The 12,475-nt window shown below is 48.1% G+C and overlaps 1 protein-coding gene across 1 annotated transcript in view; it reads left to right on the top strand.

Moving 5' to 3' along the window:
- The first annotated feature begins 1,185 nt into the window (after positions 1-1,185).
- Positions 1,186-12,475, top strand: part of MAML3 (mastermind like transcriptional coactivator 3) — a 287,023-nt gene continuing 275,733 nt past the window's right edge. Inside the window, exon 1 of the mRNA XM_028743982.2 lies at positions 1,186-1,786. Within this exon, the coding sequence (XP_028599815.2) occupies positions 1,319-1,786 (468 nt within the window). The 5' untranslated portion in view covers positions 1,186-1,318. The remainder of the gene's footprint in view (positions 1,787-12,475) is intronic.

The following is a 12,475-nucleotide window of genomic DNA, read 5'->3' as shown; positions in this document are numbered from 1 at the left end:
CCCCCTCGGATCGCTCTCGCTCGGTCCTGGCAGTCCCTGATTTTCCGCCCAAGGTAACAAGCAGCGTGGCTAGGAGCCGGAGGGGGAATTAGGCGGGGAATCGCCGTGTCCGTTCCTGCCGGCGAAAGGTCCGGGCCGGATTTTGCACCTTGTCCCCGGGTCTGCCTCACGGCCTGGAGGAGCTGGAGCGGCGGCTGCTGCTGCTGCTCTGTTTATTGAGCGCTCTTGTCCTGGTATCACTCCGCTGGCATGGAGGAGGAGGAGGAGGTGGAGGAGGACAGCACTTGATCATTGTGATGGTGGCAGGAGGAGAAGCAGCAAGCAGAGCAGAGCAGAGCAGTCTGCGCGTGTAGCAGCTCGGCGTACGTTCTGCAAATACTTCAGCGAGCTACTTTTGCAGATCGCCCCGGATTATTCACGTGTTGACTTCCCCCCAGCTGGAGGATTTGCTTTTGCTGTGTTTTTTTTTTCTTTTTCCTTTTCCCTTTTAGGTTCCTGTTGAAAAATACAACTGAGCAGCCAAAGTACTTTTGAGAACACGGTGCGGCATAAACACCCAAACTTTTTTTTTCTTTCCCCCTATTCCCCGGGAGAGAGAAAACACAATTAAGAGAGCGGCGCTGCCTGCCGCCCGGTGGCGCGGGGTGCGATGTTGGGGTGCCTGTGTGCGCGTTGTCTGCCCGGTGTGTATGTCCGTAGGTGTCTTGTGCGAGTGTGTGTTGTGTGTGTGTAGAAGTGTGGAGCGTGGAGAGAGATTCCTGCCTGTTTTGCACGCATGTGGGTGCGTGTCTCTCTCTCTCTCTTCCTCCGTTTTCATACATGGGGGAGACCAAGGAGGTTTTCGGTCCGGGATTTGTTTTGGAAATGATGGATTATTTCAAAGGTGGACTGATCTGATCTTCACTCCCTGGAGTTTGCCACCGAACAAGCTACCGATCAGTTTGTTGGGATTCCTCCTGTGTTTGTTGATTGTGTCTGCTGATAACCTCGCAGCACCGCCTCCTGGGTCTCGGCTTTTAACATTTTCTTTAGGCAATTTCTTTCTTTTTTGTGGGGGGCGGGCGGGCGGGGGAAAGCTTTCTTCCTGCCGGAGAGGATCGACAAGGAAGGGAGAGAGGCTTTTAAAAATTGTTGGGGGGTATTTTGTTTTAAACCAAACAACCCCAAAACATTTCGCTGGGGATCTGCTGCCTCCCTCCCCCATGGTCCGTTAAAGAGTATCTTCCCCCGGAGGACCCCCGTGTTTGTGCCTGGCGTGTGGCGCCCGCTTCTCAAAGGGGGGGAAAGTTCTTCCAAAATAGTGTGCGCGGAGAAGAGGATGGGGGATTTTGCAACCCCCGCCGCTGCCGCGAACGGCGGCAGCCTTTGCCTCAACAATAACCTGAGCAGCAGCCTCGGCGGGGCCGGGATCGGCGTGAACAACGCTCCCCACGGCCCTCCTCCCGGTAACAGCGCTACTCATAGCGGCGGCGGCGGCGGCACTAACGGGAGCAGCGGCGTTCCCAAGCACAGCACCGTGGTGGAGAGGCTGAGGCAGCGCATCGAGGGCTGCAGGAGGCACCACGTCAACTGCGAGAACAGGTACCAGCAAGCCCAGGCCGAGCAGCTGGAGCTGGAGCGAAGGGACACGGTGAGCCTCTACCAGAGGACCCTGGAGCAAAGGGCCAAGAAATCGGGGACCGGAGGCGGCGGCGGCAGCAAGCAGCAGCAGCAGCACCCGAGCAGCAAGCAGCAACAAGATGCCGAGTGTGCCACGGCCGAGCAGAGGAACCACACGCTGATCATGGTAAGGGGGCGGGCGAGAGGGGGCTGGAGGGCGGCTGCGGAGCACTTGTGGGCTGGCGCTTTCTCATTTGGAGTTCTCCCTTCTCGCCGGAGCGGATGTAGGAGGTTGGGGAGGAGGGTGGGGGAAGAGAGAGAAAGAGCGAGAGAAAGCGAGGGATGCTTGGCGGAAGCCAGGGAATGGGCGGAGAGAGGAAACTTTGGTCCTATAACTAATATGGGAATCCAGGAAGCAAAATGGACTATTTGAAGAGGAGTTGTCGAAGCCTCTGCATTGGTGGGGGTGGCTAAGCCGCGCGCACTCGCTCGCTCTCTTGTCTTGTCTCTCTCTCTCTCTCTCTCTCTCTCTCTCTCTCTCTCTCTCTCTCGCTTGCCACTTGGATCGATCACTCAGGTAATGATTCTTCACCTGCCGGCGTCACACACTCTCACCCCCCCCCACTTCCCCCAGTCGCTCGCAGGTATCATTGCATCGATCACGGCGCAAAACAATGAAACAAATGAATTGTGCATTTGGCTGTTTCACGTGCCATTGGAAGAGCGGCGTAAAAACGCACACAGGAGAGCCGACGCGCTTGGAGGGTCCCCCTTGTTGTGTAGGCAGTTGTGGAGTAGCGCCGGGAAGACCAGGGGGAAAGCACGTGCGTGTGCCTGCGCGTGTATATCTCTCTGGCCAGCGTGGGTGCGTGTCTGCAAGGATGCTCGCTGCCTCTTTAAATCCAGCGGAGGGGGAGCTTTGTGGGCTGGCTTTGCGGAGCGGGAGTGACAGCCCTCGGGAGGAAAAGTTGGGCAGGTTCCTCCTCGGCTGGCGGCGGCGCGTGAGTGTGCGCGGCGTGCAGCGGACCAATCAAGTCTCTCCAAACTCGCCCCAGCCACTCAGCGGCCGCCTGGGCTGCATTTCTGTCTTGCCTTTTTTTCTTCCTTTCCTTTTCGTAATTCTAAAGTTTCCTTGGCCTTTTAAGAGGCTTAGAAGAGAACAGCAAAGGGGCGGGAGCTAACCTGCCGGTGGCGTAAGAACTACTAGTAGGAAGTGGCGTTTCACACTCACCCAGATGGTTAAAAGAAATTAAACAAGAACTCGCCGGGTCACAGATCTTGTCTTAAAACAAAATAGTCAGTACGTGTCCCTATTAAAAGCGCCCCTCCCCTTGCAAATCGTCCGGGAAGGATCGTCCGCCGTGAGCTGCTCTGATCAAATCGATTAGGAAATCCCTTTCCCACACCCATTCTACCTTCCCCACTACCCTCCGACAGCTTTAGTGAAGGGAGCGGAGAAGCGGTCAGGGGTTTTTTGTTTTAACAGATCTGTTGTCAGTCCCTGCTTCCAGCGTGCCTGGTTTCCAGTAGGTGTAGCCGAGTAAAGCTAATCGAGTTTATGGAGAGCTGTGAAATAGTCTGCCTTTGGTGGCGCAGTGATTGTGTCGATGGGAGCTGCTTGCCGAAATCCAGGCAGATGGTCTCAGGGGCAGCTGGAGGGCAGGGCGAGGGCATTCCTTTTTTATTATTTTACTTGGGCTGCTGTCGCTCTTTCGGATTTGTTTGCTTATTCTGTTGCAGCAGCTCTTCTAAACCAGGTTGCGGCTCTAAGGCTTTTCGACTGCGCCCTAGTCAATCAATTACTAAAATACGGCGTTCTTTTTAAATATGTATACAGTATGTATATTATAAGGAAGCTCCCTCTTAATCCCCCAGCCTCAAACAGGAACGATTTTACGCAGGTGTGTTCAAAAATAAGTCCAACTGCACTCAGTGGGACTTACTCCCAGGTAAACGCGTTTCTGATTGAAGCACACGGACTGAGTTGTGACTCCCCCCTTTTAAAAAAAGTGATTATCTACTTTCGAGTAAACATGAACAAGGTCGCGCGGCGAATGTTTGCCCAAGTAAGACGTGGAGCTTAGATTTAGGCAACCGCTCGCAAGGTTCAGTTTTTAATAAAGGTCTGCTGCTGTAGCTGAGCTGGAGAGCAGCGGCTGCAAGGTCCCTTTGCCTTCCTGCTGCCCTTATGGCCGCCCTAAGCTAGGAGCGAGCCGGAACCTCCCCGCCGCCCAGCTTTTCGGCAAGCCACCCCACCAGCTGGCGTCTGCCTGACAAAGCCGCCCTCCCCTCCCCCGGCTGGAAGTTGGGTGGGAGGCCTGGAGGGCGCGGACTGACGGCGAGGTCAGCCGCAGTGGCAGCCCAGGAGGAGCTGGGGCGAGCGGTGCGGCGCAGGAGGCGGAGGCTGGCGGAGGGAGGGAGAGAAAGGAACGGGCGCGGACTTTGCGGGAGACAGCCGCCGCCGCCGCCGCCGGCTCCTCCCCTGTCGAGAGAAGGACCATTTATTGATGTGGGACTCTTCTTCCCCACCCCACCCCCGGCGTCCGTGTGTGTGTGCGCGCGCCTCCTCAGTTCACCGGGGCCGCCTCGGCCCCTCCCACCGGCGCGCGAAAGGCCGGCTCAGCCGCGACCCGCAGGCGGAGTCCGCTACACCTTCTCCTCCCCCCCCCCCCCGCCTGCCGCGGCGCTTTGTCTGCTCTATCGAGCGCTCAGCCGTGGGGGGCGGGGAAGAGCTTAAACGCAGCCCAAAGTGCGCCCTCCTGGAAGCGAACGCTGCTGCGCGGCGTGCCGCCTTCCTCCTCAGGCGTGGAGAAACCACCACTCCCCCTCCCCCCTCCGAGGGTGGAGGGGGGGGGTTGGAGAAGGAAGCTGCTGCTGCTGCCGCCTCCCTGCTTTTCCAGGGAAAAGGCAGCCGGAGAGGGAACGCCCCTTGTTGGAGACAGCGGGGCATTTCTCCAGTGCAGCCGGGAGGAGGAGGTGGGGGTTGAGATAGGCAGATAAAGCGCTCAGCCTCACCACACAGGAATAACCGCCCCCCCCCCACGCTGCCGCCGCCGCCGCCGCCTTTCTCCCGCCCGACCTGGAGCGCGAGCCGGTCTGCGGACGCGCGCACACACACACACTGGCAGGGAGAAAGCCGAGAGACAGACGAGTCAGAGCACAAAGGGAGGCACCTGACTCGCAAACAGGAAGCCGACGAGGCGCTGTTCGGCTGCCCGTCTGCTTGGCCCTTCCCGGCCCTCTAATAGGATTTGGGTTCAGTCCTCAAGCTGTTTCACGCTCTTTGCTCCCTAATGGAGCTTGCGCTTGCGACACAGTGGCGCACTCGGAGGACTTGGCCAGGGAGTTCATGCAAGCAAACAAACAAACAAAAGCCTTCTTCGCATTCCACCCCCCACCCCCCCCCCTTTGAGCTGCGGAACTGACTCACTAGTGAAACAATAGTTTCCTTCTCTGTCTCTAGCTTGCAGATGGGATTTGGGAAAGGCTTGTAGTTGGAGAATCTCTTTGCCATGGGCAGAAGAGGGTGGTTTGTTTTTTGATGTGCTGGACAGGTCTAGATTTCCCCCCTGGAATGGCTCCTTTCCCACCAGTAATAACAATAAAGTGGATGTTGTAACATCTGTTTTGATAAGAAACCACTGATTTCCCTCCATATGACCTGTATTAACACCCCAATAATTCGATCATATTCTTCACTTGACAGTTAATAAACCTTGCTTTGCTTTTGGGGTCCAAAATACCTTTTTTTTAAAAAAAAGTTTTGGATTTGTTGCAGTTACAGGTAAGTAGCAAAATCCAGGAAATATTAGCTTATAGCACATCCTTTTTAAATAATAATTAATAATGTCTTATTTAAAGCTACAGTCCTATACATACACACTTGGAAGTAGTATCTATTGGACTCATTGGGTCTTGTGTTTGAATATATATGGATAGGATTGCAGTATCTTTGAAACTCTCTTGGTTAAAATTACTTGTAGTATGAAATCCACAGCTAGGGATATTTGCATTCGGCTTCCAGTATCATTGGAGCATACCAGATCAGTGTGTGCTTTGCAGTTTGAAAAATTAGAATGCAGTGTTTTTTACAGCCATTTTAAGTAAGGGAGAGAGTTTCATCAACAATGTGCTTATAGGGAAAGGGTTTCACCAGCAATATAGTTACGATTTGTAGAAAGATTAAGAGCGAATTTTTCAACAGCGTGTAAGGGAGCTCCCTAAAGAAGAGAAGGAAGTTGCCAGGATAAGTGTGAAGCTTTTTGCGGTGTCTTTGAATCCAGTTTGTGAGACTTCACAATGAGAACTGTGTCCTCCTTCCAATCAGTGAAACATGATCTGTGATGAATACAGACCTCCCCAATTGTTGTACTGACTGACAAGTGCTGGGGGAAATGTGAGGTGCTGGGGGTGCTCTGTCTTCAGAGAACACTGCAGCCCCACGTGTCTGATTCCTCTCTTTTCCTAACCCTCAATAGAGAGAACAATAAGTTGCCTGTATTTTGTGTGTTTGTTTGTTTAATCTGTGGAGGCCTAAACTGTCCTTCTACACTTCGTGTTTCTCAATGTATGCTGTACTCCATAATGTGTGCTTTACTGAACAGCTGATCATCTTTTTATAAATACAGTGGTACCTTGGGTTAAGTACTTAATTTGTTCCGGAGGTCCGTTCTTAACCTGAAACTGTTCTTAACCTGAAGCACCACTTTAGCTAATGGAGCCTCTGCTGCCGCTGCACTGCTGCTGCGCGATTTCTGTTCTCATCCTGAAGCAAAGTTCTTAACCCGAAGTACTATTTCTGGGTTAGCGGAGTCTGTAACCTGAAGTGTATGTAACCCTAGGTACCACTGTAGATGTTTTCCTCAAAGGCATGCACCTCAAACTTAAAAGTTGATGATCTCTCATAGAAAGTCAGTACAGCCTCATTTCCACACCCAGGGACCTACACACTCCATGCATGCTCAGTGCATCTTGGCAAACCTAATCTTCTAAATTAAGGATGGGATCTGTGCAGTGGCGTAGCGTGGGTTGTCAGCACCCGGGGCAAGGCAAGTAATTTGCGCCCCCTAACCCGTGGATTTGCGCCCCCTAACCCGTGGATTTGCGCCCCCTAACCTGTGGATTTGCCCTAACCCCAGATGTTGCGCCCGGTGCGGCCGGTCCCCCCTGCACCCCCCACGCTACGCCACTGGATCTGTGCCATTCCAGATGTCAATCATTGGTCTAACTGGATGTACCTAAGGCTTCCAACAGCCCAAAGGAGTCTAGGCATATGGTGATGGATTTGCTTTTCCTGGGGGCAGCTGCATTTATTGTTATTTAATATTTATTCATTAAATTAGTCAGGGCAACCCAAAGTGACGTGCAACTGTGAGTCATTCCATACTTTCCTTCAGTTTACAAGATCTCCACCAGGAATGGTAATTTGGAGAGGGGGGTGGGAAACTTTCTCAAGCTTCCAGAGGGAAGCTGATTTCTCACCTTTCCATTTTGTTTGTGCTCACACCCACCTTTAGCAGCATGAAGAAAGAACACATTTTTCAACGTATATGTTCCACTGACAGTCAAACAGTTTAATTTTGGAATAAACATCATCAGATGTTTGTCATTTTCTATTGTCATATTTACTGTGCAATGCATCCCTTTGACACATCTTGTTTGTAAGGTGGAGACAGAAATAATGCATAGGATTGAACTGGAAGTCACTTGACAGCAGAAACTGCATGTCTACTTGGAAGTAAATTCCCATGTGTTCAAAGGGGCTAGCTCTCAAGTCCTTGTGTGTGAGCTTTTGTCTGAATTGAAGCGAGGCCAATGGTCCATCTTATTAAAGACCCTCCCCTCCCAAAAATAACCACAGGTAAAAATACAAAATACCATTATAGAATAGCCTACCTCAGAGAAATTTATAACCATTTAATCCCAGTTTTGTGAGGTTTGGGTATGAGCACTTGATAGGGGATGTATAGTTGATTTTGCTAAATCTTTGATTTGTTTATTAATAATAACATCACCAAACATTTTCTTCATTTGGCTATAGCAGCGAATAATGAAGTTAGGAAACACAACAAGAATTGTACAAAAAAACATGCATTTCTTTATTAAGTATTATCCATTTTCCAGCCTAGTCATTGTGAAAGCCAGTTTTAATTTCTCAGTTACATAACTAGAAGTGTTTTAATACTGTGCTAGTTAGGTTTGTTTAAAAGTTATTGATGGAAAACTTGCAATTCCTCCAAAATGTTCCTTTGCTCATCATCAGACTAGTTCAAAGAAACATCTACTCATTCCCATTCTTAGCTAATCTGCTTTCTCACTTCCTACTGTGTTGAGTGTATAATTTTTAACTTGCTGAATGCATCTTAGATATTTGGCAAATGTGCTTCAGTATTGGAAACCATCTTAAAAATTATTTAATGTTGTTAAGCCATACCCATGTGATGGCCTATTACAGTTCTGCTCTTCTGTACTGGTTTGTAAATTGTCAAATTCTAAAAGACTTTTCCTGTAACTGTATCCTTGACATCTTATACTGACAGGCTCATCATATGCCTGCTTACTCAGAAGTAACTCCCGCTGAGAGTCAAGGGGGATGTGGTTATCCGTGAGTTCCGCCTCACATCTGGTGAATATATGTAGAAACATGGGGTGGGTACAGATTTAACTGCAAAGGCTTGCAAGGGAATCCCTCTTTCTGTCTGTCTTACGTTTCCACAGCTGGGCCCTGGTATCACCTTTCAGTACCAGAAATAAGCCCAGCTAGGTGAAAGCAAAGTGTTCTGGGAGGGAGTCTGTAAGAGTTAAGCCCCAAACAGGGGGAAACTTCTGCACTACTCCTCGTTTTTTGCCAAAATTGAACCTCACTGTTTAGTTACATTAGTACAGCAAATATGAATTTGAACTAATGGGTCAGGTAGATGAACTCGGTGGCCCTCAGGATCCCTTCCAACTCTGCAGTTTATGATGGCGCTGTGGGTAAAAGCCTCAGCGCCTAGGGCTTGCTGATCGAAAGGTCGGTGGTTCGAATCCCCGCGGCGGGGTGCGCTCCCGCTGCTCGGTCCCAGCGCCTGCCAACCTAGCAGTTCGAAAGCACCCCCGGGTGCAAGTAGATAAATAGGGACCGCTTACTAGCGGGAAGGTAAACAGCGTTTCCGTGTGCGGCTCTGGCTCGCCAGAGCAGCGATGTCACGCTGGCCACGTGACCCACAATTTCTGGCTAATTGTGCAGAAGATTGTAGCCTTTGGTGCTAAGGTATCCTTTGGTGGTGCTTGATAGTGAGAAGCACTGTGCTGAAGCAACACTCTTGGATTCCTGATTGGTTTTATAAGAGGCTAGAATTATGGTAGCTATGGAGTCTTCATTGGAAGTACTTACAGCAGCATTTATGCTTCTGAAAGAAGGTGGGTTTTTGCCTGCAGCCAGGAAGAGCACAGCATGGAATATGCAGAGAAAAGGAGGATGGGATGAAGGAAAAACTAGACACAAGGATGAGGCTAAAGTCATTGTAAAAGGCAACTGGGGGCCAACGTAGAGGCAGAGAAGGGCGATGTGTTGAGAAAGAGAGATTATTTTAGCAGGAATATTCTGAGTTGACTGAAGAGGTGAGAGAGAACAGGAAGGAAGGCCAGAGTGGCAGTGGTCCAAGGAAAAAATAACTAGGGTATGAACAGTTTAGCAGAAGATGCAGATTTGGCCAATTTTGATGAAAAATCAGTGGTTGGAGTTGGCAGTAAAAACAGAGAGGGGAATGAAGAACCAGAAGTGGGCCTAGTTAGTTTTATGCTTAGAAGGCAAAAGAGAGAGACTTAGCTATATCTAATCAACAGGAGGCTTGGGTGTCTGCAGAAATAATTCGTGGGGAGGGGCAGAGAGATCCATGACTTTTAAGTACAGGTATTTGACTTACCTCTGAACTCCACACACTATTACATGGTGCTGAAGAGCAGCAACAAGAAACAACAGTGATTTACTATAGTGTATGGGATTATATATTTCTGAACTAAGTTCTAACAAATTGCTCTATTTGTCCATTGAACAATAACAGAGTAAGGCACCAGAAAGACATAGAGCTATAATTTGTCCATTGAACAACAATACTTTTAAGACTCTGAAAAACAAATTAAAACCCCTAAGGCTGAATTTTTCACCTTTTACACAGAATCTCCCTTGGCTGTGATGAGTGCCAGATATAAGATCTGAAAGTAGCCAGGCTTTTTTTGTTGTTGTTGTTAATTCCTGTCCACACGTAACATAAAGGAAAATATACTACAAAGTGGACCGCTATTGAAACAAAAATGGGAGACTCTGAGGCTCTGGGCCAAAAGAGTCAATAACTACTTCTATAAATTTCTCCTTGGGATAGGTACTCAGCATTGCTCTCTGGGTGTTCAACAAACAAGCCAGACAATTGCTTTTCATGCATTGCTGAATTTAGCTATGCCTGTGCAAAGTGCTGAAGGATTGTTCAGTTCAGCATGTTGTAACTGGGAGTGAAAGTGCTGTCAGGAGAGCCATTTTAATAGCAGGGAACTGTCTGGTGTGGTCCAGCAGTTCAGCAAGGTTCTCGGTAAAATAATAAGTAAATCCAGGTAGGAAATGTAGATGGACCGCTCTTCTGTGGATTGGTTGGGATGATTGGCATGGTTTTGACTGTGAGTCCTGGAAGACCTGTACCCTACCTTCTAGGCCTTTTTCCAGCTGGCCTGGGAGGGTGGGGCCCTGACTGACTCCATCTACAACAGCTGAGACTGCTGAACAGAATCTTGAACTGGGGTATTGTTTAGGGGGGCTGTTAACAGCATCTTTGTACAGTGGTACCTTGGGTTACATATGCTTCAGGTTACATACGCTTCACATTACAGACTCCACTAACCCAGAAATAGTACCTTGGGTTAAGAACTTTGCTTCAGGATGAGAACAGAAATTGTGCTCCTGCGGCGCGGCGGCAGTAGGAGGCCCCATTAGCTAAAGTGGTGCTTCAGGTTAAGAACAGTTTCAGGTTAAGAACGGACCTCCAGAACGAATTAAGTACTTAGCCCGAGGTACCACTGTATCTATATTTTGGATCTTATGATTTATGTGGCAATTTTTCAGTTTGATTGTGTACTTTTTTAATATTGTTCATCACTACTTTTGCTTTGTTTGTGGTTATGTAATTTTTTATATGCTGTAAGCCACCTTGAGCATTGTTTTAACTTTGGAAAGGTGGCATGCAAATAAAACGATTGATTGAGTTTTCTATTACATGGTTTGTCTAGCCGCTTTAAATTTGAAATCCCTTTCACCTTCCAGTTTCTTGCACTTTTCTACTACTATTGTCCTCATTAGGTTTCCTGTGTAGTTATGTTATTCCTAGCAACTCTTGTATATATGTTCTTTCATTTTCATTGCACATAACTTCACAAACTGCAGAACTTGTTCAACCGGTTCTAGCATCAAATAATATTTGCTTATAATCACAAGTCAAAATTACTATTATTTATTAAATTTGTATACCACCCTTCAACTGAATATCACTAGGCATTGGGTTGGCTAGAGTTCTTTGAGAGTGTCAACAAGCATATAGATGGTCCAGTTCACAAAGGGTACTCAAAACTTTCAAAAAGCTTTTGACCAGGTATTTCACCAAAGACTCCTGAGAAAGCTTAGCAGTCATGGGATAAGAGGAGATATTCTTTTGTCAATCAGAACTGTTAAGGTGGCCAAGTTTCCTGAAGATACTAAATAGTTCAGCATCATTAAAACAAAAAGGATTGTGAAGAGTGGCAAATGATATCTCCAAACTGAGTGAATGGGCAGTAAAATGGCAAATGCAATTCAAACATCACAGCCTTTTATGTGTGCTTTAAACTGTAAAAATGCTACTCAGAATTTTGGAAGTGGATGGTGCAGCTCTTGTAGGACTGGGTTGGGTTACGTTTCCCTAGGGAATGAGAACTGGAAATGAACATAGTTCAGTTCCACAGAAATACACACATATATATTTATTCAGTAATCACACAATGTTAGGTGGCTTGATCAAAGCATATAGATGTCAATGGGGAAAGATTCTTTTTGTTACATTGACTTAGTTCAGATGTACTGGCAAACTTTGTTCTCCTGAGAGCCTTGGTGAGTCTCAGTGTGCTGTGTTTTTCATGTGCCAGGAGAAGAGATTGGAAGCCTGCCCTTCTAATTTGTGGTAAATCATAATTTGCCCTTTCCATCAAATCTGGCAAACAGTGGCTTATCGTATATTAGAAGCTAACTCTTCTCATTCCTTCTCCTTGTGTGCAAGCTTGAGGGATGCATTTTCCTGCTTTTATAACAATATAACAACTCTGGAATGTTGTTATACAGTGGTACCTCAGGTTACATACGCTTCAGGTTACATACACTTCAGGTTACAGACTCCGCTAACCCAGAAATAGTGCTTCAGGTTAAGAACTTTGCTTCAGGATGAGAACAGAAATTGTGCTCCTGCGGCCCGGCGGCAGGAGGAGGCCCCATTAGCTAAAGTGGTGCTTCAGGTTAAGAACAGTTTCAGGTTAAGAACAGACCTCCAGAACGAATTAAGTACTTAACCCAAGGTACCACTGTATATGAATTACACCATGGTGGCCCTTGTATTTCAGAGTGGGGTGCTCAAGGAACATAAGTGATTGCAATATGTATGAAAGGGATTTTTTCTCTAGGATCTCGACAGTGACTTGTGAATGATGACAATTCCAGCTGAATTTTGTGATGAGAGAGAGATGCTTGCCTCCCCCAATTTTTCAGACATATGCCAGCAAATATTGCGGCAAATTAGTATATAGAATAATGATTCTCAACATGCATTGATGTTTTCAGATGTTCAGGGATTGGGGTTTTTTCCTGGGACTGTCAACTTAAACA

This window comes from Podarcis muralis, chromosome 9, assembly GCF_964188315.1.
Source record: "Podarcis muralis chromosome 9, rPodMur119.hap1.1, whole genome shotgun sequence".
Taxonomy (NCBI): Eukaryota; Metazoa; Chordata; class Lepidosauria; order Squamata; family Lacertidae; genus Podarcis; species Podarcis muralis.
Note: the sequence above shows the minus strand (reverse complement) of the source record. Positions and strands in the feature narration are given on the sequence as shown.